Source organism: Aulostomus chinensis, chromosome 10 (genome assembly GCF_037954235.1).
Source record: "Aulostomus chinensis isolate RoL2024-O1b breed Wild chromosome 10, RoL_Achi_v1.0, whole genome shotgun sequence".
NCBI classification, from domain to species: Eukaryota; Metazoa; Chordata; class Actinopteri; order Syngnathiformes; family Aulostomidae; genus Aulostomus; species Aulostomus chinensis.
The window spans coordinates 20,953,947-20,976,964 of NC_141329.1; the positions used below are offsets into that span (position 1 = coordinate 20,953,947).

At 40.1% G+C, this 23,018-nt stretch overlaps 2 protein-coding genes across 2 annotated transcripts; one reads left to right on the forward strand and one right to left on the reverse strand.

The window, feature by feature from the left end:
- Positions 1-159: 159 nt before the first annotated feature.
- Positions 160-2,799, reverse strand: opa3 (outer mitochondrial membrane lipid metabolism regulator OPA3). Its single transcript, XM_086215230.1, has 2 exons — positions 2,625-2,799; positions 160-1,132 (listed from the first exon to the last, which is right to left on the reverse strand). The coding sequence occupies exons 1-2, from the start codon at positions 2,764-2,766 to the stop codon at positions 804-806; spliced, it is 471 nt and encodes a 156-aa protein (XP_086071356.1). The 5' UTR covers positions 2,767-2,799; the 3' UTR covers positions 160-803.
- Positions 2,800-3,831: 1,032 nt separating this feature from the next.
- ppp1r13l (protein phosphatase 1, regulatory subunit 13 like) lies at positions 3,832-22,534 on the forward strand. The gene is made up of 13 exons (XM_086216400.1): positions 3,832-4,014; positions 12,038-12,094; positions 12,204-12,325; positions 13,901-14,474; positions 15,921-16,013; positions 16,143-16,231; positions 17,365-17,719; positions 17,813-18,288; positions 18,485-18,622; positions 19,336-19,469; positions 20,706-20,872; positions 21,291-21,484; positions 21,575-22,534. Exons 2-13 carry the CDS (start codon positions 12,058-12,060, stop codon positions 21,608-21,610), a joined length of 2,415 nt encoding a protein of 804 aa, XP_086072526.1. The 5' UTR covers positions 3,832-4,014; positions 12,038-12,057; the 3' UTR covers positions 21,611-22,534.
- Positions 22,535-23,018: the final 484 nt, after the last annotated feature.

The following is a 23,018-nucleotide window of genomic DNA, read 5'->3' on the forward strand; positions in this document are numbered from 1 at the left end:
TGAAGGGATGCTGGGTATTGTAGTAACACAGATCTGCCCGCCAAATAACACCGGCCATGATTTTAGATAGTGCAGAAGGGGAAGTACTGCCTACATACAATGAATATTGTCTTTCTGCATTTTTTTTTCTCCAGAGGAAACTCTCCCAACAGAAAATATGCAACTTTCTTTATTTTACAATATCCCTATACATTTGTTCAACCACTATGTACATGAATCAGCAATGATAAATATAAACTGTCAGCTGCTGAATGTCATCCACTGATGACAATCCAGTGTTGACACAGTTAATTCACGATTATTTGTCTTTTATTTTTCTAATATTTTTTTCATTGTCGCCTTTGGTGAGTATGGTTCTAATTTGAGTGACAGCAGTTGACTGACAACAGATGTTATATTCTCGTGTCAATCACAATCCAAGCCCTCCTTCACAGACTAGTCCAAGAGTCCCAGAAATTAAATGAGAAAGCAAAACCTTTGAGTACTTATCAAATTAACCATGAGATCACGATAGCCTTTTAATATTTTATACAGTCAACAAACATGCAAGGTCAAACATGGAAATACACTATGAATATCATAGCAATCCCTTTTTGCAACTAGATGCTCCAAACATGAGCTAAATGTAACACCCAAAGCCACAGCGCACCGATATGCTTACGTCCACTTCTTCCACCCAACAGGAAGGGGACAGTGTGTGAATTGGCTGCTATCAGGCTGTACAAGTGGCAGTACAAGTGGTACACCCCTGTTTCTACACTTGCTTACCATCAGAGTACCCCACAATATATCAAAGAACAAATTCATTTGTTGGTGGGAACAGGAAAGGACACCAGCAGCCTGTTGACCTCTCTGAGTTGAGCACCTAGAGTCTCTGTGGTTAGTGTTAGTTCTGCTATTTCAGTCTGTAGGCCTGTGATGGTTTCATTCAGCTCCTCCTCTTTGCGACGAGAGTTAGCTGCTTGTCTGCTATACTCCAGCACCATGCATCCTCCGCCAATGAGGAAGATGATTGCTTCTCCCAGCAACTCGGCGCCCAGCTCTGCAGCTGTCTCCTCATTCAGAGGCTTGATGACGGAACCCCGAAATCCCATGATCCGCATCTTTGTTCTCATCTCGATCCAGTGATAAACTGTCAGAGAAAAAGAGCATACAGCACTCAGACATGTTTCCATTAGGCTTGCAGAGTGGTATTTGAACTCATGAATCAGGTGATGGTCAATAAAATAATTGTAAATACATGAAGCTTGTTCACAAACAGTCAATATTTTGAATATGGATGCATCTCATGACACTATGGGACTGCCAAGACACATTTTTAGTTATAGTAAAAAAAATGGCTCAGTTTGTAAAATTCACACTAATAAAGCAGGGAATATTTTACATTCTGTTCATGAGGTCATCCTCTTAACAGCTGCCTTAAGTTGAGAACCACAATCTGAATCAGCTATGACTGACATCATATTGACACATTACGCTAGGGATTTACAATAACATCCATATCAACTACTACAGTTCATATTGATTATATAAATTTGAATACCATATTAACTTGTTTTAATAGAATGCCTCCCTATTTACAATGATTTGAACAGCTATAGGGGCATTAACTTTCCAAGTACCTATTTTATCTGTCCTGTTTTTTGTTTATTGAATGATATTGTTCCAACACAGATGAGGCATTAAGTCAAATCAGAATGATATACTTAAAATATTATTAATATCATGATTATTATCAATTTAGAGTTGCTGCCTATTATCATCATACATCTCTCTTAATGTGCTATTTTTAATTTTTAATTACGCTTTGTTTTGTTGCTTTATTAAATTTTCATGAAAACTACAGCTTCACACAACTTTTTTTGCAAAGAATTGCTGGACAATTTGATAAAAAATATTTGATAAAGCACATGAACACATTAGCCAAATTATTTAGGGAAACCAAACAATATCAATGAAATAAAAAATAACGTGCCTGCAATCAAGCCTCTCCGTGATGATACCTATGTTCAGTTTGATTTCGATTTATTTCCATCCTGAGATTGATGGTACTGTTTCAGTGCACTTGGTATAACTGAAAGCGTCCTTAATGTGTTATGTTTTCATATATAAATAGGACCTTTAAAACACAATGCCGCTCAAAAGCTCCGCTTATTACAGTCTCCAAAATGGGCATTACAATAAATCAACACCCGATTTACTGTCAAGTGACTTTGTAGTTAACAAGCTCTACGACTGTCTTTATCGGTGTCGAATGTATAAATACGAGGAGCAGTTAAATATTTTTTTATCAGAATAAATGTTGTTAAGTATTTGACATAAATTTGTCATAGGTTATATTTCCTGTCAAATCCTGAGTAGGATGTGGAGCAGAAGGCATCCAGGCTACTCTCCTATATTGCTAACAGCTAGCTCCCCTACAAAACTTCAATGACACACTAGACCCGCCCTCTAAAATCCTGCATGTCTGCTATTGGTCAACTCCATACATGCTTGAAAATAATTGGTTAAATGATTGCAACAACTACACTCCCATTGGTTGTTACAGCCCCTCTATGTCTATAGCCTGGGTGCCTGACACTGAAATCCAGCGGTCATTAGAAGCCGTTAGCCCGGTTACTCACATTGCGCCGGCGGCAGACAGATGTACGTTTTAAAAAACTCGCTTCTTCGAGCTCCCGCTTTTATCCGGTTCGCTACAGGCTTGCTCATCTGCCTCACGCCGAGGTAGAGGAGCTTAGCTATAGGGAAGGCACCGACAACCATCTTGACGGAAACGCCTCACGTTGCAGGGCGGAGCATTATGTGGTTACGTGATGACGTTACATCATTGATTTCCGCCCACGTATTGAAATGTGTTTAAAGTGGATAATAAATGGATAATTAAAAAAAAATACATACGTGAATAAAATATTTCATTTCAATGCTCTAAAATAACTAAAACAAAATATGAAATATTTGATATACAAATATAGTTATAACATTTAATACTATCATATAAAAACAATTAGAAGCCTTTAGCGCACGACTCACTCCACACACACACACACACACACACACACACACACACACACACACACACACATATATATATATATATATATATATATATATATATATATATAATTGTTTATCACAATGTTTTTAAATACATTATGTTCTACTGTACTTGACGTAAGTGAACTGGTAGACGAACTGAGGTACTTCGCTTAGACTTATTTATAGTTTTACTGGATTTTTTTCAACTTCCATGTACATTAAAGCACATCAATCCTGAAATGAAATAAAGTGCTGTTGATATCACACGTTGTGACCGTACCACGTTCCCTCTCACAGTTTGGGAAGCCCAGTTCCGCCACTAAAGGTTACATTATAGGTTATAGAAAATTCCCATTGGACATTATTAATGTGAGATGAAGAAAAAGTCGACAGCAGGACATGACAGTCACAATAATGAGATAAAATAATCAAAATTATGTGATTAAAAAAGTTGTCATTATGCCACAGAGCCATAGTTATGAGATAATACGCAATGAAATACAAATTCTCAGTTGTGACGTTAAACATCATGGGGAAAAGTCAATAGGAGTGATGATGGAAATGCTAATTATTTCTCAAAATTAATATATTTTACGATCCCTGCAATTTTTTCTTCTTCTTTTCTCTTCCTCTCTTCTATCCTTGAATAAGACCAAAAATGCGAGCTATAGCTTTACAAGCTTCCGATTTATTTGTTCTCTTCGTCACAGAAAAATACAATAACACGCGTGGATTTAGGCTCATTGCTTTCGTCCACCTGGGCCAGTTGTGGTTGAAACACCTGGGTCGGGTTACGTCTTACGGGGGGCTGGACTCTGAGCCAACAGAGCTCTGCTCACTACGCACGTAAATGTCTGAGACGCAACCCGAGACCAACACCGACCGGGCAGTCCGACTCCAGGAAGAAACTTTGGAGCTTTTCTCTTAAGTCCGACAAACAAAAAGGAACAAAAAGGCTCTCGATCGTCTCTCGAGGTAAGAAAGTTTTACTGCGTCTCCAGTCTATGAACAGGAAGATTCACGGTCGATTATTCTTTGCCATCTTATTTGCTTTACAATCAAAGTTGATATAGACGTTTCTATCCGGTCCATAGCTTCAAGTACTGCTATGAATACAGCAATCCTTTCTCCTGGATAATTCTTTAAACTGAGTTATCTCAGTTCATTTTGAGGTTTTGTGAAAGCCAAGCGGCACTTATTGTTCTCAAACTAATGAAAATCAGATGTTACTATTTCTGTCTTGCGTGTCTCTCAAGTCTACAACCACAGGAGAGCAACATAACTGGGCATTGTTGCAGGACTAATGTGCAGCAGCCAGTGAGACATCACTTTCAGCTGACACTCTAAAGCCAGTCTGAAAAAAGTTTACATCCATTGAAATCCCAGAATCGGTGCACTGCAGAGGTGGACTACGTGGATCTGAAAGTGTATCATGTTTCTATTTTATTGTGGGGTAGTTCATGATATAAAGAGCAATATGGTTAATAATAGCTGTATTTAAGGAGCCATGCAAGCAGACCCAATAAAATAACAAAATTTGCTCTCAGACTTGACTCGGTTTAATAATGTAAAACAATATTTTACAAAGTTTTAACATTGTATTACAATACTTTATTTTTCCAGAAACAATACAAATGGATCTATGAAAATTGCGAGATAACAATTTATTTTTGACCATACTCCTGAGACATTAGCCATCATCAAATACAGAACAATAACATATACCATAATTTATCGTAATCAACTGACATTTGATATTATTTGTGATATAATTTTGGGACGTTAGTTTGTTCTATCTAAATGATTTTGAATTGAAACTATTGCTGTGACAACCTTAAAATCAATGTCAAAGTCAATGTCTTTTTTTCCCCACAAAAAAATCGCAGTTGACTAAAAGTACTAAAGTTAAAAACAAATAAGAAAATGGAAATAATATTAAAGATTCTTACACATAACAGCAAATATACTGTATGCTCATTATGATAATGATGATAACAAGAGAACAGTGGCACAGGAAATGAAATTGAGGTGTCTCAAGCTCTGTCTTTCGTCGCAGTTTTATATGAACAGGTAAACCACTGCAGCTGCAAAGACTGGGTCAGCTAGATCCAGATGAGCCTGGATCTTTGTACACCAAACAGCATGTGATTGGATGACCTCAGTGCTTGTTTCTCATGTGTGTGTACCACTCCTTGCGCAAGATTAAAATGTGAGAGGCTTTGCAAGCTTTTTTTTTTTTTCAAGTTGCATTGATCTCTGATAAAATACTAAATGCACGCAAGGAACCAACTCTTCCAGTCAGAGTGGGATATAAATACCTCCTATGTCTCAAAATTATGTTTTTATGAGGCACTTGTTGTAACCTGTTGTACCACTAACACTTCATACTTAACACCTGTTCTTAAACTTCCATGGAACGATCACTTGCCTGGATGCCCTACTTTACGGCGGTGCACCTCAGCTCTGCAGGCAGTAGACTGAGCATGTAACCTGTCAGAAATGTTTGCTATGTGGTGCAGAACTGAGAGATTCTTAAGTCGCTTGCAGTGGAAAACAGTGCAGCTGTAATAGTGGAAAGGTGGCGATCTTAGCGCCTAGAGGCCTTTTTTGTTTAAAGAGTGGCTGCTCCATCATGACCAAAAGAGGAATGTGGGCAAGCTGTATAGTAGTCGGGGATTATTATCCATAAATTCTGCAGGAAATGATCGTTATTTCCAGTTTAAGAGGAGGAACAGAGCTGTATTGTGTAAGATTGTTATCCTTGGCAGTGACGGTTGCTGGAAAGAATAGAACGAGTGCTCGCTTGGAAGCTTGTTTGTTTTTTTATTCATGTCAATAGAAAGGTTAAGCATTTTAGTGACTAACTACAGAAGTGTAGCAAAGCTCTGAGTATGCTGGGTGGAGTTACATGGGAAATTTGTTGAAGTCTGGATGTTGGTACAACCAAGCTGTCAGTCATCACATCCTTAGCTTACTTTAAACTACGGATGGGGCCTCAAAAATATCTAGAGGAATTGAAATGAGTACAGCAAAGGCTTTGTGTACGTGAAATTTAATAATCAGTATACCAGCAGGTTCATTTTCATCCACTGACTAGAATAATAGCCATTGAGAAATACTGCAACACAAACCTCAACACATGTAAAACAGATAGAGACCAGCCTAGTTGACAGATAGCCAGCACTGTTGTTAGTCTGGAGACCATGTTGTTGGCTCCTTGCAAAGCACCGAGATGGCTGCTTTGAGTTGTCAGTATACAAGAAAAACCCAATTTATATGCAGCTCATGCACCATGTGCTGCTAGCAACAGTGAGATGCATGTAAGAGGCACAGGGTCTGTCCTTCTCTGCCTGTCGTCAGTGTGTGAGAGTGTCCGTACCAGCTACACACAACAGACACACAACACAAAGTTAAACCTGAATAAGGAGTCTCTTTTACACTTCTGCGTCTGTATAGAAATATGGAGAGAAGGGATGGGAGGACTGACCACCACCACACCAGGAAAGGCAGAATCTCTCATTGAAAACACAGTGGATGTTGCATTTACACATTGCCTGTCTGTTGCAGAATGGAAAGAGGCCTTATTAATTCACCCACTCGGGTGAACATGATAGTTAGCGCCCCTCTTCCGGCGTAACGCCACATGCAACTTCAATGACTTTTTGTCATCTTTGCCGCGCATTTAAGCCCACTGAGTTCAAGCAGCGCTTTAACATCGTCACGTAGTTTGAAGAATCGGGCAAAGGCAGCTTCTGCAACAGCGTATTCTTTGTTTATCCTGATTTTTGGCGTGTGTGGGATGTTGAATGTGATATCCCAAGAAGGGTTTGCTGGCACAGGACAAAAAGTTTTTTTTTCTGACTCAGATTTATAAACCCTGCATACACACACGTGCACTGAGAAATGTGAACAGGTCATGTGTGAAGAGTGATCTCAGCACACAGATTTAATCAAACTGATGTAACAGACCTGATTAATGCTCTTCTGAGTCACAATGTGATTTTTGGACCTCCCAGCTTATGTTTATACAGCCCTGACCTAGAACGCCAATGGTCTGTATCTAGTTCTTCCCATCACACGCAATGCAAATAGGCAGTGTCACATTGGAATACCTTCATTGGACTTCAGACGTTACTTACATTGCAGATACGTCAAATCAAGCTGCGATTTAGCAATTCTGAGGGTGTGTCCAAATCACAGTTCACAAGTCAGGTGAATTTCATACTTGTGGGGCATGCAGTACATGATGAGGGTTTTAGATGACTTGGACTGAGAGATGTTCAGTTGTGTTCATTTATCATTACATCCTAGGAAAGTTTGTTGGCAAGAGTGAAAGGAGGCTAGATTTGGAGGAAGGATACAGTGAAGGAACAAAGAATTGTGACGGGTAGGAGGAAATGATTGGATTACTGAATGGAAAAAAAAAAACCTGCTGAAACTAGAGAATCAGTGTGATCTGGATTTGTTGGTGAAGGACATTAAAGGAATGGGAAGGAGGGAGGGACTGCTTGTAGACATGGTTGGACACACCCTGTCATTCTGCAAATGAATGTTTATTGTCTTTAACCCTTAAATGTCTCACGTGCTTCCTGAAGGAGCTGTCTACTTTGTCCACTAATGTTTCAGAATGAATAGAAAATAAATTGTTATTCACAGTTCAGAGATCAAATTCTGTTTCCACTTAAGAGAGGTGCTTGTTAGAATGGTAGAATCAGTGTTAGAAAGATGAAAACGAGAGAAAAGCTTTTCCAAATTGTTTCTCAAGGAAGCAGCCAAAAAGCAGCAGCAGGTCAGTGGAGATGGAAAAAACGACGGCATCGCTGGACTGTATGTATAATGTTTCTGTTTCAGTGCTGAAAGTTAGTTGGTCTCCATCTCAGGCTTGGCCAGTGGAGTAATATTCCAATTCTCCTTCCCAGTGCAGATTCTGATGCATGAAGTTAAGTATTCGCTGATACGGAGTACTGATCCAAAACCTGTGTCGTTAAAAAAAAGTTTTAGTTCAGTCTTTTTATTCTCTCTGTCTTTGTTTTTATTGTTATTCACAACAATTTTTCAAATCAAATCCAGATTCCCAATGACAACAGAAAGCAACCAAGTAGGAAACTGCGTGTGTGTCTAAAATGGATCTTCCTGGCTAAATAAAAGATAACTAAATGAAATGAAATAAATAGTTGGACTACGAATATGAAATTATTACAGAAACTGGAGGGCACTTGGAGAGCACAAACTTTACTTCTGCCAAGGTGAACTCAACCAAACGCAATTTAATAAACACCTTTACATTCTTTGTTCAACAGATTTGCCATAAGATATGAAGTATTTAGTGAAAACCAGCCTCTCAGTCTTACATAATCTTTCCAAATACCACCAAAACACGACCTCATCAGCTAATACTCCCCTGGAGGAGGCCTATGAGGTAATGAACCTGATCTACTTTATTAACCTGTGAATTCATCGTTCATTATTAGCACACACTAACAAAGAAGGAAGCGTTTAATTATATGCCTTTAGCTTTAGTTTCATATTCGGTGGTTATTGTTTATTCGGAGAATAACAAAAAAGATGTACCTACAATTAAAAAAAATGCGATTAAATGAAATACCTTTTTGAAAGTATACTGGGTTGCACAACCAGCAATGAATAAAGTAAAAGGTTTCTGGGTAAACAGCGGCAGCAGACACTAAAGCACCACAGGGAGGGAAGAGTTGGGTCAATGAATCTCTGAGCAGACACAGGAGTGACTCATGTGAGAGTCAGTGAGAGTGTTATCATTTTGGGTGAGCTGCTCTTGACGGTGATAAGTGCGTGTGAAGTGAATGCCTCACTGGGAGGGGTGGCTAGGAATGCGAGTGTTCAACCCTGCCTGACCGGGACACTTACAAGCCCTGGCTGCAGCACACCACACAGTGTGAAGAGGCGTCATTATCAAACTCTGCTGGACACTTTATTTCAATGGCATTATGTAACATGTTTTCCTTCCTGGCTAATGTTCGGCTGCTGGTGGGGTTTTCCAGGCCCTTATTAAAATGTGCCTTCTGGTGTGCTATCAGTGCACTATAAATAAAAGCAAGCCTTCGGTTGATATTTTTCACTACAAGGAATATACTTCACAAATGAGCTTGTGCTGGAAAGTTCTCGTCTAAGGATATTTACTCAAAGCTTTACTAGTAACCATGGAAACACTGGCACACACTCTCAGAGCTTTGCTTTTATTCTCTTCTAGAATATTCTCATCTATGTGGCTCAGTGAGCTGCTTCACTCTTGTTTTATACAGTCAAAATAAAGTTGATTAAATGGGAGTATTATTTAATTTGCACAGTAAATAATTTTATCAAACGTTATCTAAGTGCCTGCAGACTAAATAAGAATATGCTTTTGTTCATGTTTTATGTGTTGTCAGTACATAAAATATACAAAGTAGGCTGTCAGTTAACTTCTTTTAAACTAGATACAAGAGAGCATGCTTTCAGTTTACTGACTTATTTTATCAAAAATATATTTATTTATTATTAAATATTAATTTATTAAAATTATACTTGGCTTATATTGAAAAGTATACAGGAAAGCCTGAAGTATATTTGACTTACTTACTTACGTACTTAAGTACTTCATCTTTTGATTGAAATACATTTATTAAAAAAACTCTTACAATATATTTCCTTTTTGCAGAAAATCCCATCAGTAGGAATTTGCCACAAACTTGCACAACAGAGAGTTATAGGGAACTTAAAAGCTGCTGCCGTTTGTACTCTTTCCAGTTATAAAAGGAAGCTAAAGCAACTTGTTTATTGCCACTTTGCGCTCTACATTCACTTGTAATTGTAGTTGTAGTTGCAGTGTAAAGGACAACGTGTACTCAGTGCTGTTTCGTGTACGGCTAGTTTACTTCCAATACACCAAAGTAATACATCCAAGCTAATTTATTTGTGGTTAAAATACTGCAAATAGTTTGAAATTTGGTTTGTGACTCAGAGTGGAACCAATTCGTTGTTAGTAGAAAAGAGTTTGCTCACCCAAATTTAGATATGTGGTCAATAGTCCAGTTTATGTTGACCCCGGGGTGAGATTTCAAAGCTACTGTACTTAAGTGGACTGCTATTTATAAAATGAACTCTGCTTCTTCTTCTTCTTCTTTGTGTTTTTTGGCGGATGGCCAAGTGCGCAAGTGTGCTCTGGTCTCTGTGGTGAAAGCCGAGAGGCAGATGAACAGAGAGAGAGGTACCAAATATGAAAAAAATAGTCTCCACCAAATAAGAAAAGCTCCTTCTGAAGCATCACATCTTGCTTGTTTTTCTGTTTAAATAAGAGGAAGACAACTTTTGAGTTCATGAAAGTTTTTTTTTTTGTTTAACTTTCAACAAGTGGCAGTTTCTCTGAATGGTTTTTAATGAAGAACACGCTTTGCCAGCGCTGATTAGTGATGATATATTGCAGTTAAGAGGGTTTCTGGTTTGTTTTTGAAGTGGGAATCATGATACCCCACATTCATGATGAGTGGTTACACAGCAGGCCAAGACGTTGAATCACCAGTGAGAGTGGATTCGGTGTTTTCCAGGCTGGGAAGGTGACCTCACTGTGTTTCCATGGCGACCATTACAGTAGTTAAACCGGGACAGGACCACAAGCGGGGGATGCATGTCTCAAAACATTTTAGAATCACGATTTAACTTCTGTTTTTGGGGACATATCATCGCCCCTAACTATTTATGAAACGATCTGAGATTCAGGATGGGATTAAGCTGATCTGGATGTACATGAAGGACACGTTGTGACTTATTGTTCCCTTGAACAAAAGATTCTCCTCAACATGAAGCTGTTTTTAATTTATTTAATCTGTTCATTTTGTAATAAAGATTCAATATTTTTTCTTAGCTTTTCATTTTTTTCACACCTCTTCTGAGTAGACATACGCAATATGTCTGTATTGAATATCATGGAACTTGTGGATTTCTTTAAAATATTGAGAATAGAGCGATGATGTAACCAGTGTTGATGCAACTCTGAATGGAGCATCGACACGAATTCCCAAGGTTTTGGGTTATTGTCAAAAAATAAGCTCTGTGTCGAACAACCATTCATGAGGCTTAAAGATCCTGTTTTGCGCAATCATCTCCACGTTCTTGTTGGTGCCACATCTCTGGAATGCCTCGAGAGATTATATTTTGATTTCGCTCAAATGTCCACTGGGACTTAAGGATAAATTAAAAAGATTCTGGAGGTCAAACAAACATCAAGGCGCCTGTGACAGACACAAATCATGGAGGCTTACAACAGCAATTCAATATTTAATGTCTCTATGTTTGTTGACCAGATTATCTGATGTGCCATTTTCAATACTCAAGCAGATATGCTTCGATATTGATGTTGAAAAAGGAGCACATTGTGATTTATTGCATTATTGCAATTATTATAACAAGTGGGGTTTTTGCTCAGAGCGTAAAGTCCTTATTTTCTCAACATATGATTGAGACAGAAGTAAGCCAGAAGAATCACGTATAGAAGTGTGACACATTGCTTGAGTGGGCATATCTTGACGAACCTATTGTGATACCGAGCTACTAAGGCTATTAGCAGGATTTGTCATCCACCTGATACACCATGTCTTACACATGCCTGTCTGTGTGAAACTGGATTGTAAGCAGACGTGTGACGTTAAGCTGCAGCATCTGGTATCATATAATGCGGCTGAGTCAGCAGACTGGACAGACAGTTGTAACCTGCTTTCTAAAGGTGAGCTCTGATGTCATTTAGGGGCGTTGTCTGTGCTTTATAGCAGGAGCGAAAGTATGAGGAAACCACAGCTTGTTGAGACACGATGTTTAGGTTGTATGGCCACAGAATGCTATCTGTCAGTTACAGCACCTGAGGTGATGAGATTGTCAGGAGCTTGCAGAACAGGAATATACTTAGAGCCCCTTATAATGAGTTTTGAAGCTCTTTGCTAAATGTGGTGAGACATTTGCTCTAACATCTGTGTGGTGTTTTCTTTCTCAGGAGCCAAATACTGCACAGCCATGAGCTCTCAGACGAGCTTTGGCAGCAGCATGCTGTGTAAGTTTAAGTAAATCAGTCATTTGTCTCTTTACCATTGTGTATTCTTGCGCACTTGGGAGTAATATCCTGTGATAATTGGATGTTGTGTTTCTGTGGTTAATTGCAGTCCAGACCATAAACGATGACCTGAACGCATCACTGGCTACAGCAGATGAGTTGTCCAAAGAGTTTGACTCCCTGCTGAGGGAGGCCTCTTCCAACAACAACAGCACAAAGGCTGAGTCTCGGGTACAAACACACACACACACACACACACACACACACACACACACACATTTGTTTATTAAATGTACCAACCTTGTCTGGATGTGATATGATGTCAGAATTGTTGTACGACTCAGGTTGTACAAACTTGAACAAACACAATAAGGGAATAAAGCCAGAGAACTTTGTCTAATCATTTACTTTGACATTGCCCTCCAAACTGCAGCCTTGATACTGAACCCACCCACATTTGGTGGGATTTCATATTGTACAGTATCATTACATTGGGTAGTAGTAAATGGGAAGTAGCCGGGGCCTCTTTCAGGGCTGAGAGATGATGTGGTGTCAGATCGGTGCAGAGGTTGGCTACGCACTAATAATGATCCTACATTTTTACCAATGAGGTATATCTGATAGCGAATCTGTTAATCATGTGACGTTAACCTCATCCAGTGACCTGATGCTTTTCCAGCTAGCAGGTGCAGAAATTCTTCTTCCATTCATGGATTGTTTAAGAGCTAAAATTTAAAAAAAAAAAAATTCCTGGGCTTCTGTCCATATTCTAGATTAAATGGGATACTATAACTGTACTTGTCAGTAGAATTGAAGCACATAATTAGGCAGAACATGGCACAAGTATAATTATTACCTTACTATTCATTTGTCTCCTCCAAAGATTGTGTCAAAATGTGTTTGAACACGATTCTGATCCTCTAATTGCTCCTGATGGGCATTATTGTGCCTGGCGTGGCCGCCTCTACTGCACGTGTGTGTGCCTGTGTGTGTGTGTATGTGTGAACTGTGTGAATGAATAAATGAGGCAACATTTAAAAGCACTCTGAGAGAAGGTAATATGGAAAGGCCCCATATAAATTGACATCAAGCCAATGATTTCAAACGGTAATGGGTCTAACACCCATGGGTGCAGTAGCTGTGAATACTGTTTTTGGAACTACCAACTGTATAACACCTAAAAGTACAGTATGTATTGCAAATGTCGCTTTTCATCCCAGTATGCAGTGTGAAACCGATAAATCAGTTTTATTGGCAGTATGCTTGGCTTTTCCAGTTTTCCAGTTTTAAAACACACTTAAACTGTCCTCAGCTTTACTTTCAGACAATTTGAACCATATCTTTCATTTGTGAGACCAGCATTTGAATTGTTTCATTAATCAAAATGTTACAGAAGCACCAGAATTGGCTAAGAATAGCAAAAGGGCTTCCCAAGAAAAAGCTGCTTTCGCCAGGATGTTGAGACATGACCCATATTGACGTGGCTTGTTCAGAAGGTATTCTAAATATGAATGGTGACATTCTCTCCTGAAAAAATACCAAAACTTTGCAAAGTGTGCAACTAGCAAACAAAAAGTGTGAAACTAGCAAACACAGGACAAAAAAACTCTTGCTCAGAATCGCTAAGCTTCGCATTGTGGGACAGTGAGGTAGACTGGTCGGATGTACACTGCTGATTTTGTGTCTATTCCATACTGCATTCTACATTTTGGCAAAATTAGTATATACTACTGGGGAAATTATTTGAAAACCAAGAAATGATTCAAATGTTTGTTCATGTATTTGTTATGTGTATTTTCCCTTCAGACTAACACCACCATCTCCAGAGAAAGACCTCTTTCCACTGGACAGCACAACACTTTGAGAGAGTCAAGCAGCAGGAGTAATGGCAGCTCCAGCTCCATGCCTTACTTCCCCAGCTCAACAGCTTTCAACCCCATTGACTCCATTATCTCCAGCAATAAAAACGCACCATCTTCCCCCGTCTTCACCACCAGCCCACTTTCATCCCCCAAGACCCAGAGGAAGCCACACTCACCGGTCCCTCAAGCTGGAGCCAACAGCTATTCATACCGCCAGCAGAGCCCCAAACAGTCACCTAGTAGCCAAAGGCGGAACTCCCCCTCCCGTTATGACAGGAGTCCCCAGGGCTCCATCAGTTACATGGATAGAATCCCTTCTCCCAGCCCCACTTCAAGCACATTTGACTGCTCACCTCGCCCTGGCTCGTTCCACTCCCCCTCCAACCTGCTGAACCCTTATGACAACAGCCAGATGGGTCGCAGGTCTCCTCGGCCCGATCGGGGACCTTCTCCTTTGTCAATGAATCATTCAATGTCCAGCACGCTTCCCCGAAATTTTGTCAATTTCAGGCAGTCCGGTAAGTGGCTGTAATTATCCAAACTCAAGTCAGTGAGCTGAAAGTTGCAAACCATCTAAATTGAATTTGATTTATCAGCTGAGCTGGTTGCAGTTGCTTTTTTTTTAGTTAACTTCACATGCTATGTAAAAAAATTAGCTGAAAGATAGGATAGGGTACATTTGAGTCAGTACTGGTGCTAGTACCTCATGTGTTTCCACTACCTCTCTTTCTTTTGCTTTCTGCTTTACTTTCTGTATAATGAGAAAATACAAAAAGTTAATAAGCAATAAGAAATGAAGTCAAAGCTATCCAGGCATGCTGCTAACATTAGCTGCAGCTGCTGTGGGAGAGTAAATGTGGTAGTCTTCAACTTTATGATGTATGCTATGTTTGTCCAGATGTTGCCCCCTTTTGGATGTGTTCACAGGTTTTGAACACTGAAACCCCACTGGAGACGACTTTAGCATTGCCTTCTGAATTTTGTGTTAGTGTGTGTGAAGTGTGTTTGTGCGATTGATTCAGCGTCACCCTGTAGTACAAACATACTTTGGTTGTACCTTTTTTAAAAGTATAGAGTTTGATACTTAACCCTACTGCGAAGGGCATAGTGTAAGGTACTTTGTCTCAAGACAAAATCAAGTCTTTATACTGCAAATTTAACAATATGACCAGAATGGTTCAAATAAATCAATCTGAGCATGTATGTAAAGACTTCTATTTGTCCGAGGACAGTTTAATCAATGGTAGCTAGAGTTCCTGAAGATATTTGGCGACCCATCTTCTTCAGTTTGAATGTAGGAGGCGAAACATCATGCAGTATTTATAACTAAATCCAATGAACGTCAGTCAGTTCAGCCCTTCTTGGATTATCAATCTGCTCAAATCCTCAGTGTAATGCCACAACTAGACTGCTGTTGATGACCTCTATCTGTGTGTTTTATAGTGAAGGTGTTTGTTGCTTTAAATGCTGTACACACAGAATGCCAGGGAGTGGGTGGGGTCTGCTTTGCTGCAAGCTAATTGGTCGTTTGAATAATTCTACTGTCACGCAAAGAAACCAAACCGTCTTTTTTTTATTTCCTTTATTAGATGTGGGTGTGAAGCGCCCAAAACTGGCTTTTGATCAATCAGGACAATTGCTAATACATAAACTATTCATGGGCCATAATTACTTTTAACAGAGGAAAGAAAACTACACGCATTTTTTTAATATCTTAACAAATAGGATTGCGTAACACTGCTGAAGAAATTCTTTGCATCATCCTGTTAACTATCCCAGAAGAATTTAATTAATGTCACATTGCTTTCAGGAATTCTTTTCAGTGCCAGCACATACATAATAATTGCTAAAGTGTCTTTGAAATACAGGCTTATAATTTCTCCCTCTGTCTGGTAATTTTTTTACAGTTTTTTTATCACCCGTCATTTACTTTCTGTATCTACATCTCTCTTAATCACTCTCAGACGAGGGTGTGCAACGGCAAAAGAGTCCCAGCAAGTGGAACGAGACAGATCTAGACATGTCCTACGAGAGGAAACCTCACCACACCTATGAAAGTTAGTTCCTAACACTTCCTGTTCTCCCGCTTGTGGTCTTACCTCATGTGTCAGTTTCAGAACAAACAATTTAGATGCATTTACTGATTGTTTTCCTTCATTTTTAAATGCAACATTTTCCTGTTGCAGAGACAGAGTGGCTGAGGCCGTCTGTGCCTAATAGTAACTGGAGAGAATCCAACCTCGATGGCCCTCCCACATCCCCAAGTCCCAAAAAGGTGTGTTGTCATGTTGAGGAAATTGTGATTACTGACAATAATGGTAAGTTTCAAGCAGTATTAATGTTAGTCTTTTAAATACTACATTAACTGATTTAATCAGTGTTTAAATTAAGTTGGACATCTTTTTTAATGCTCTGTGACACAGCGATGCAGTGATAGCAACAGCTATCCGTGCTAGCAGAGATGCCGCCGTGTTCTGACCACCTGCAGTGACAAGAATGAAAAAAATGCCTTATGAATTTAAAACAGAGGAAATATACAGAGCGTAAATGCTTTTTCCTGCAGGCCGTGGGGAAAGAATTGATGTTTTTAGAGATCCCACAGCTAAAACTGCTGGCTCCTTGAAAACAGAAACTTGATTACAGTATAGTTTTTATACCATAACGCACCGAGGGACTGACTTCTGCAATCGATGTTCAAAATCAATGTGACTGCACAATATCAGTTTTGAAATTAAAACTTCAAAACATCCAATCTCAACATTCAACATTTCAACATGAGGTCCTCATCAGCAAAAATTCTGTATGCAATGGCTTCACAGTGACACCTTGAGGCAAAAAAACCTCTAAACTTTTTTAAGATTTACTTAAAATATGCACCATTTCCAGTATATTAAGTCTGTACAAATGGATGTTAACTGCTATTGGGCTGGTTCTGAAAAGTATACAATTATAATTCCAGGTTCCTCTGCCAAGGAGGTTTTTTCTTGAAACTCGGCATGAGGAACCTATTAGTTTCTGAAGTGGATCCAAACAACAGATGGATCCAGATTGTGAATTCTGATGAAATTTGGTAGCAAGATTACAATAAATATATAAATAAAGAATAACTTTTAAAGGAGATCTGGCTCAAATTGCAAGACCTTTGGCGGGATCTCTTCTTGGCAGAGGTGTGCGCTGTAGCATTTATAACTGAATTAGTCAGTTGCTGGCATGTATAGAACAAAAAAAACACTCCCACTGTTAAGTCAAAATAATGAGTTAAGAGACTCAAGCTTCATAGAGCGGCAGAGTCATGTGAAAATTCTCTTAGATTTCTGAACTTTGAAAGACCTTTTTCTTATTTCATCATCATCACATAAACTGGATTTAGATTAATAAGAATTTATCCCTCTTTTTTTTCCTTCCCAGAATCCTCGCTCACAACCTCTCCAGTATTCCCATGGTTCTCTCCCCCGTAACACACGGATATCAGTACCTCCTGATGCTACACCCCCTGCCCACTCCCCTTACCACCCTCAGCCCATCATCTCCCGCATTTCTATCCCTCCAATATCCGCTCAGTCCCGCCAGCGTAGGCCGATCCCTCTCTCTGTCATCATGCGTCTCCAAAACCCCCACTGGGGAGCAATGTCCCCTCGCCCCCCAGGAGATATGGCACCTTACCCACCAGCTGTGCCCACTCCCAGAGATTTCTTCCATCAGCCTGGACTTCAGCCACAGCACCGCCCACCTGAGCTGAGACAGCCAGCTGTTTACAGTGATGGTATCACACATTATGTTCTCTAGATGAGTGTTCACAAGATTCATGTTCAGCAGGTTTTGTTTGACTAATGTGATGTGGTGTCTGTCTTGGCAGCTCTGAACCCGGGGGATATTGATGCAGAGTTAGAGCGGCTGGACTTTCCTCATCACATGCCGATGATTTCAGAGAATCTCAACATGCCAGAGGGTGGTAGGGAAGCTGGTAGAGAGGCTTTTCCAGCAGCCCCCCGGCCCCTCAGCCCCACCAGGCTGCAGCCCGTGGTGGCCCCTGAAGCCCAGACCCAGGAGATTCCTAATCTAGAGGAGCTACTCCGCATCAGAGCAGAAATCCCCAGGGCTTTGAAAAGACGGGGGTCTGTGGACCACTCAGGTCCCCTGAAGATGGCCTCCCATTATCAGCCGAACCAATACAGAAATCTTATCAACAAGCTTTTTCAAAGGAATGACCACCGCCAGAGGGGGGAGCACGGTAGCGAGACGAGCAGCTCCTCAGACGGAGAGGACAGCAGTTGCCTACCCTCCCCTGTACCTGGACCGCAGACATCCACACCTGTCCCCCATGACTACAGAGTGAGTCATCTGATGAACTGAAACTTAACACAAAGCAGTGTAAAATATTATAACATACTCACTTGGGAAATAAATAATCAGGTGATATAATAAATGTTAACATAATCCTTTCAATTCACAGTAAAAGCAACACTTTATCATTATCTGGCAGTTGCTATCGTTAATAGGATATACACTTACCTGTTTGTTCCTTCAGAGCTATCATTCTATCCTGCGACGGTCCAACCGCGACCACAAAAATTCGACAAGACGAGCTCGGCTGAGCCCACTTGTCCTTCTGCTGGATGGAGCGTTGGTGGGAGAGCTGGAGACAGTGCAGAGGGCTGTCCAGGAGGTGTGTGTGCGCACCAGTATGCACGCAGTGACTCAGCTACTATCATTTTTACTTGTACTACTATAGTAATCCAGCTACATCCACTCAGCTGCTCTTCTGACTCCCAGAAACTGTAATTATTCCAACGGCATTAAACCCATCGCACCAAATGGGAAGACTACTGCAGTGATATAAAACACTTCCAGAATATTCATTAAAAAGGATTTTAACCCCCATTAAAATAAAGCCATTAATTTAAGTGTATCTTTTTTCCTGGAACTTTGTATCCTCTAAAATCACTTTAGCTTGAATCGGCATTATCATAAATACTTTAGCCTGACTTTTATACTCCTTCAAAGGAGTCTGCACCGAGGCAATGAGGAGCAGCACCAGAGTTCGTGCTCCAGTTGTGGATTTTGACTTTACAAAGCAGTGGAAAACGTTATATTTAACTCTCTTTCTCGGCGAAGTATTGCTGAGCATGTACATCTCAGCTCCTTTATGGAGAAAAACATTTTCTTGAAAGTCCTCACTACAACAGCTCCCATTTCTATTGCGTTGGCTGGGCGTGAAGTGCACCCTCTGTTTTCTGACAGGGGCTTCCAGCAGACGTTGTTCAAAAGTAACTCTCCATTAAATTTTTTTTATGTAATCATGTAAGAGAAGGAACATGGTTTTGATTTAATGCAATAACAGCTTTACAATGCGCTTTATTCTCTAATTGTGTTCCTTAGATGAGCGACCCAAGCCAACCCAATGACGAAGGCATCACTGCCCTTCACAATGCTATCTGTGGGGGCCATTACAACGTAGTGGACTTCTTGGTTCGCATCGGAGCCAACACCAGTGCCCCAGACAGCCACGGATGGTAAATATTTGATCATTCTTTTCCACCCGCAGTATGTCCTCTTTGACTTTGGCCTCTTGGACCTGGTTTTGTATAAGGTGGCGGTTTTATCTGCAAGTAGAGGCAGTCAAGCAACTTGTGTTTATCATGAATCAAACAAAAAATTTCCAAACTAAACGTAAAACAAGGCAAACCAGGCCAAAGCAGATGACTTAAGCTAGACAAAACAGGGCTAACCCAACTGAGGGTCTGATCGAGACTGAAAACAAACAACAGACGAAAATGTAGCAAAATGCCATAACTAGAGGGCATTCTTACAACTCCTACCTCCACCAAGGCCACCTTCAGGCAAACCCAACATAAAAAGATACAAATTTTCACCCCTTCTTTGCTCATTTTACACCCCTCCACATAATTTGTGAAAATTCAGCCTTTTGATTTTGTATACACTTTCAAACAGACCAATAGCATCAAAAACATGAGCTCCTTGATGCAACAGAGTAGAGTTATACTTTACCAGTTGTTACAACCTCAGCCAAAACTGCTTTGGGAAACAAAAGTTCTTTTTTTTTCTTTTTTTTTTTAGCAAAGACAGGATATTTTGGTAGTTTTATACTTAATTTGATATATTCACAACAGTTTTTAGAGATAATTTAACAAAGGTTCCAGAAAAAAAACACAAATCGAATAATGTCTCCTATGAACAGGAAACAAATAAGTTTACCATTAAAATGTGGTTGAATAAGCTGGTTATCCTTAAGTTGTAAACCAACACAGGAAATATTTCACAAAAATAATACACAAAGGGTTGTATATTTGGCACGGTGGTGCAGTGGTCAGCACTGTCGCCTCACAGCAAGAAGGTGCTGGGTTCAAGTCCTGGCTCGGGCATGGGATCTTTCTGTGTGACTCTGCATGTTCTCCCTGTTCCTGCGTGGGTTCTCTCTGGTATTCCAGCTTCCTCCCACAGTCCAAAGACATCAAGAGGGGACGAGGCTGATTGATACTCTAAATTGACTGTAGGTGTGACTGTGAGTGTGAATGGTTGTCTGTCTCTATGTGTTGGCCCTGTGATGGACTGGTGACCCGTCCAGGGTGAACCCCGCCTCTCGCCTGAAGGCTGCTGGGATAGAATACATACAGATAGATACAAACAATCCCATCTAGAGTACAAAAGATGTCATTTTTATTCCTCGATATGGAACAATGTTGCACCCTCAAAATGTATTTCAACAACACAGAATCTTTTACTTTCAGGACTCCACTTCATTGTGCCGCCTCGTGTAACGACCGTCCTCTCTGTGAGTTTTTGGTGAGAAATGGAGCTGCTGTGATGGCCATGACAGAGAGCGACGGCGCTACCGCATCCCAGAAGTGTGACCCTTATGCTGTCAGTTTTGACGAATGTGAGAACTTCCTGAGGGGTGAGGCAACGCACGCACACATGCACACACACACACACACACACACACACACACACACACAAAACACCCTGTACCCTTGATAACATTTATGCTAGAAAATATATATTTAGCCAAATGGCGAACACATGCCTGGGACATGCTCACAGATTCGCCAACACACACCATGTGACCTTGAGGTTTTTTTTAAATGTATGACATTTGCTTTCATGCCAAAAATTGCATTGTTGGCTGAAGACTTTATTTCACTTTTTTACTTTTTTCATAGCTAATTTATGACAAAAGCTATTATTTTTACATTAAACAGGAATGTACAGTTGAGGGTTGCTGACATCTGCTCTTGACACAAAACGTATGACTGGTACATGAACTCTTAAATGCATACAAAATAAAAATTCAAGTATATATATTCTGCTTTCAGGTGTGGAGGAGGCTATGGGGGTGGAGAACAGCGGCGTGCTGTATGCCCTGTGGAGTTACCCGGCTCAGGGACCTGATGAGCTGAGCTTCAGAGAGGGAGACATGGTCACAATCCTGCAGAAACCGGATGGGTCGGACTGGTGGTGGGCCTCGCTGTGCGGAAGGGAGGGCCTTGTTCCTAACAACTACTTTGGGGTAACACTTTGAATCATTCCCCTCCTGATTTTCTCGTCTTTTTCTGAATTATTTCTTCAACTTAATTTTTTTTCTTTGTTTGTTTTTCAGCTTTTCCCAAAGGTTCGACCTAAATCTCTCTGCTAAATGTTCTCCTGAAGATCGTCTCAAAACAAACACTGTTGAAATAATATATGTGTGAGTATGAATGGCTGTCTGGTTGCAGGCCATTTTTTTGTTTTTTTGTTTACTATTTAAGGACAGCTGAAGAAATCTCAATGTCCTGATGAACTTATTGATCAAACCAAATCTTTTTTTTCAAAGACGTAATTTCTAGTTTGCTGTAATTAAATCCCGTAAACTCTGTGACATGCAGCAGCTTTAAGTCAGACTCCGCCCCTCTAGGGTTACAAAAGGGAGACGCTATCATTTCGTTCCAGTCAGACCTTGACATTTCTGACTTACAAGCGTGTTTGTAATCAGAATGCAAACACCGACAGTCCAGTCAGCCGCCGGGTCACCTTTACTGTCCACAAACATGCTGCATTATTGCTCCATTTAGAAAAAGGAGGGCTGACCTGGAGGATCTTGGAACATAGTTGTCTGCTGTGACCTCAAAGAAACAACTGGTAAACACAGATATCATGGAAATTTCTGCTTTTTGATTTTACTGAATGTACATATCACTGTTAGCGCACATAGCCTCTAATCCTTCCTCTGTAGCCGCTGGAATTATTTGGTGAAGCTGTGGCTGATGCGTCCTAATAACAAACACATCCATGACTTTACAAGCTACGTATTATTTTTGAATTCAGTGTGTTATGTTTAACATTTTCATGAGGCTGTATTGAATAAAATAGTATTTTTTAATCAACTATGGAAGCATTTGATGGCATGTAGCTTGTATGTACTCCTGACAATTATGCTGATGCAACATTTGAGTACTTGAGCAAATTTTATTATCTTGTGTACATGACTCTTGTATGACAAAAAAAGTATGTATTCTGTGACAATGATCTTTTTGCAGTATTTTTTATTGAAGTAACAACCCTGCAATAAATCTTCATGATACTGTTATTTTTCTAAGGAGTCTGTCTGAGAAAGGTGTTGATTTATTTAGGAGGCTGTTGAACTAGACTGGTTACACTGGGGAGACAAAAAATACACAGGCGCTTTCATTTTGTAGAGGTAGAAAAAAGAAGTACTGATTCCAAAAGCAGATGTTTTGAAAGGTACTCAGTATAATAAAGTATAATAGTGAGGGCATTTCTGCCAGTTGTTACAAGCCCTAAGACATAATATATCATATATAATTTGAAATAAAAACACTATATAATGTGATACTATAATGCAAAACCATATGCTGTGAAGAATATCTAAGAAAAACACAACACAGTGGTGCAGTGGTCAGCACTGTCGCCTCACAGCAAGAAGGTTCCAGGTTTGAGCCCCGGCTCAAGCACAGGATCTTTCTGTGTGGAGTCTCCATGTTCTCCTGTTCCTGTGTGGGTTCTCTCTGGTACTCCAGCTTCCTCCCACAGTCCAGAGACATCAA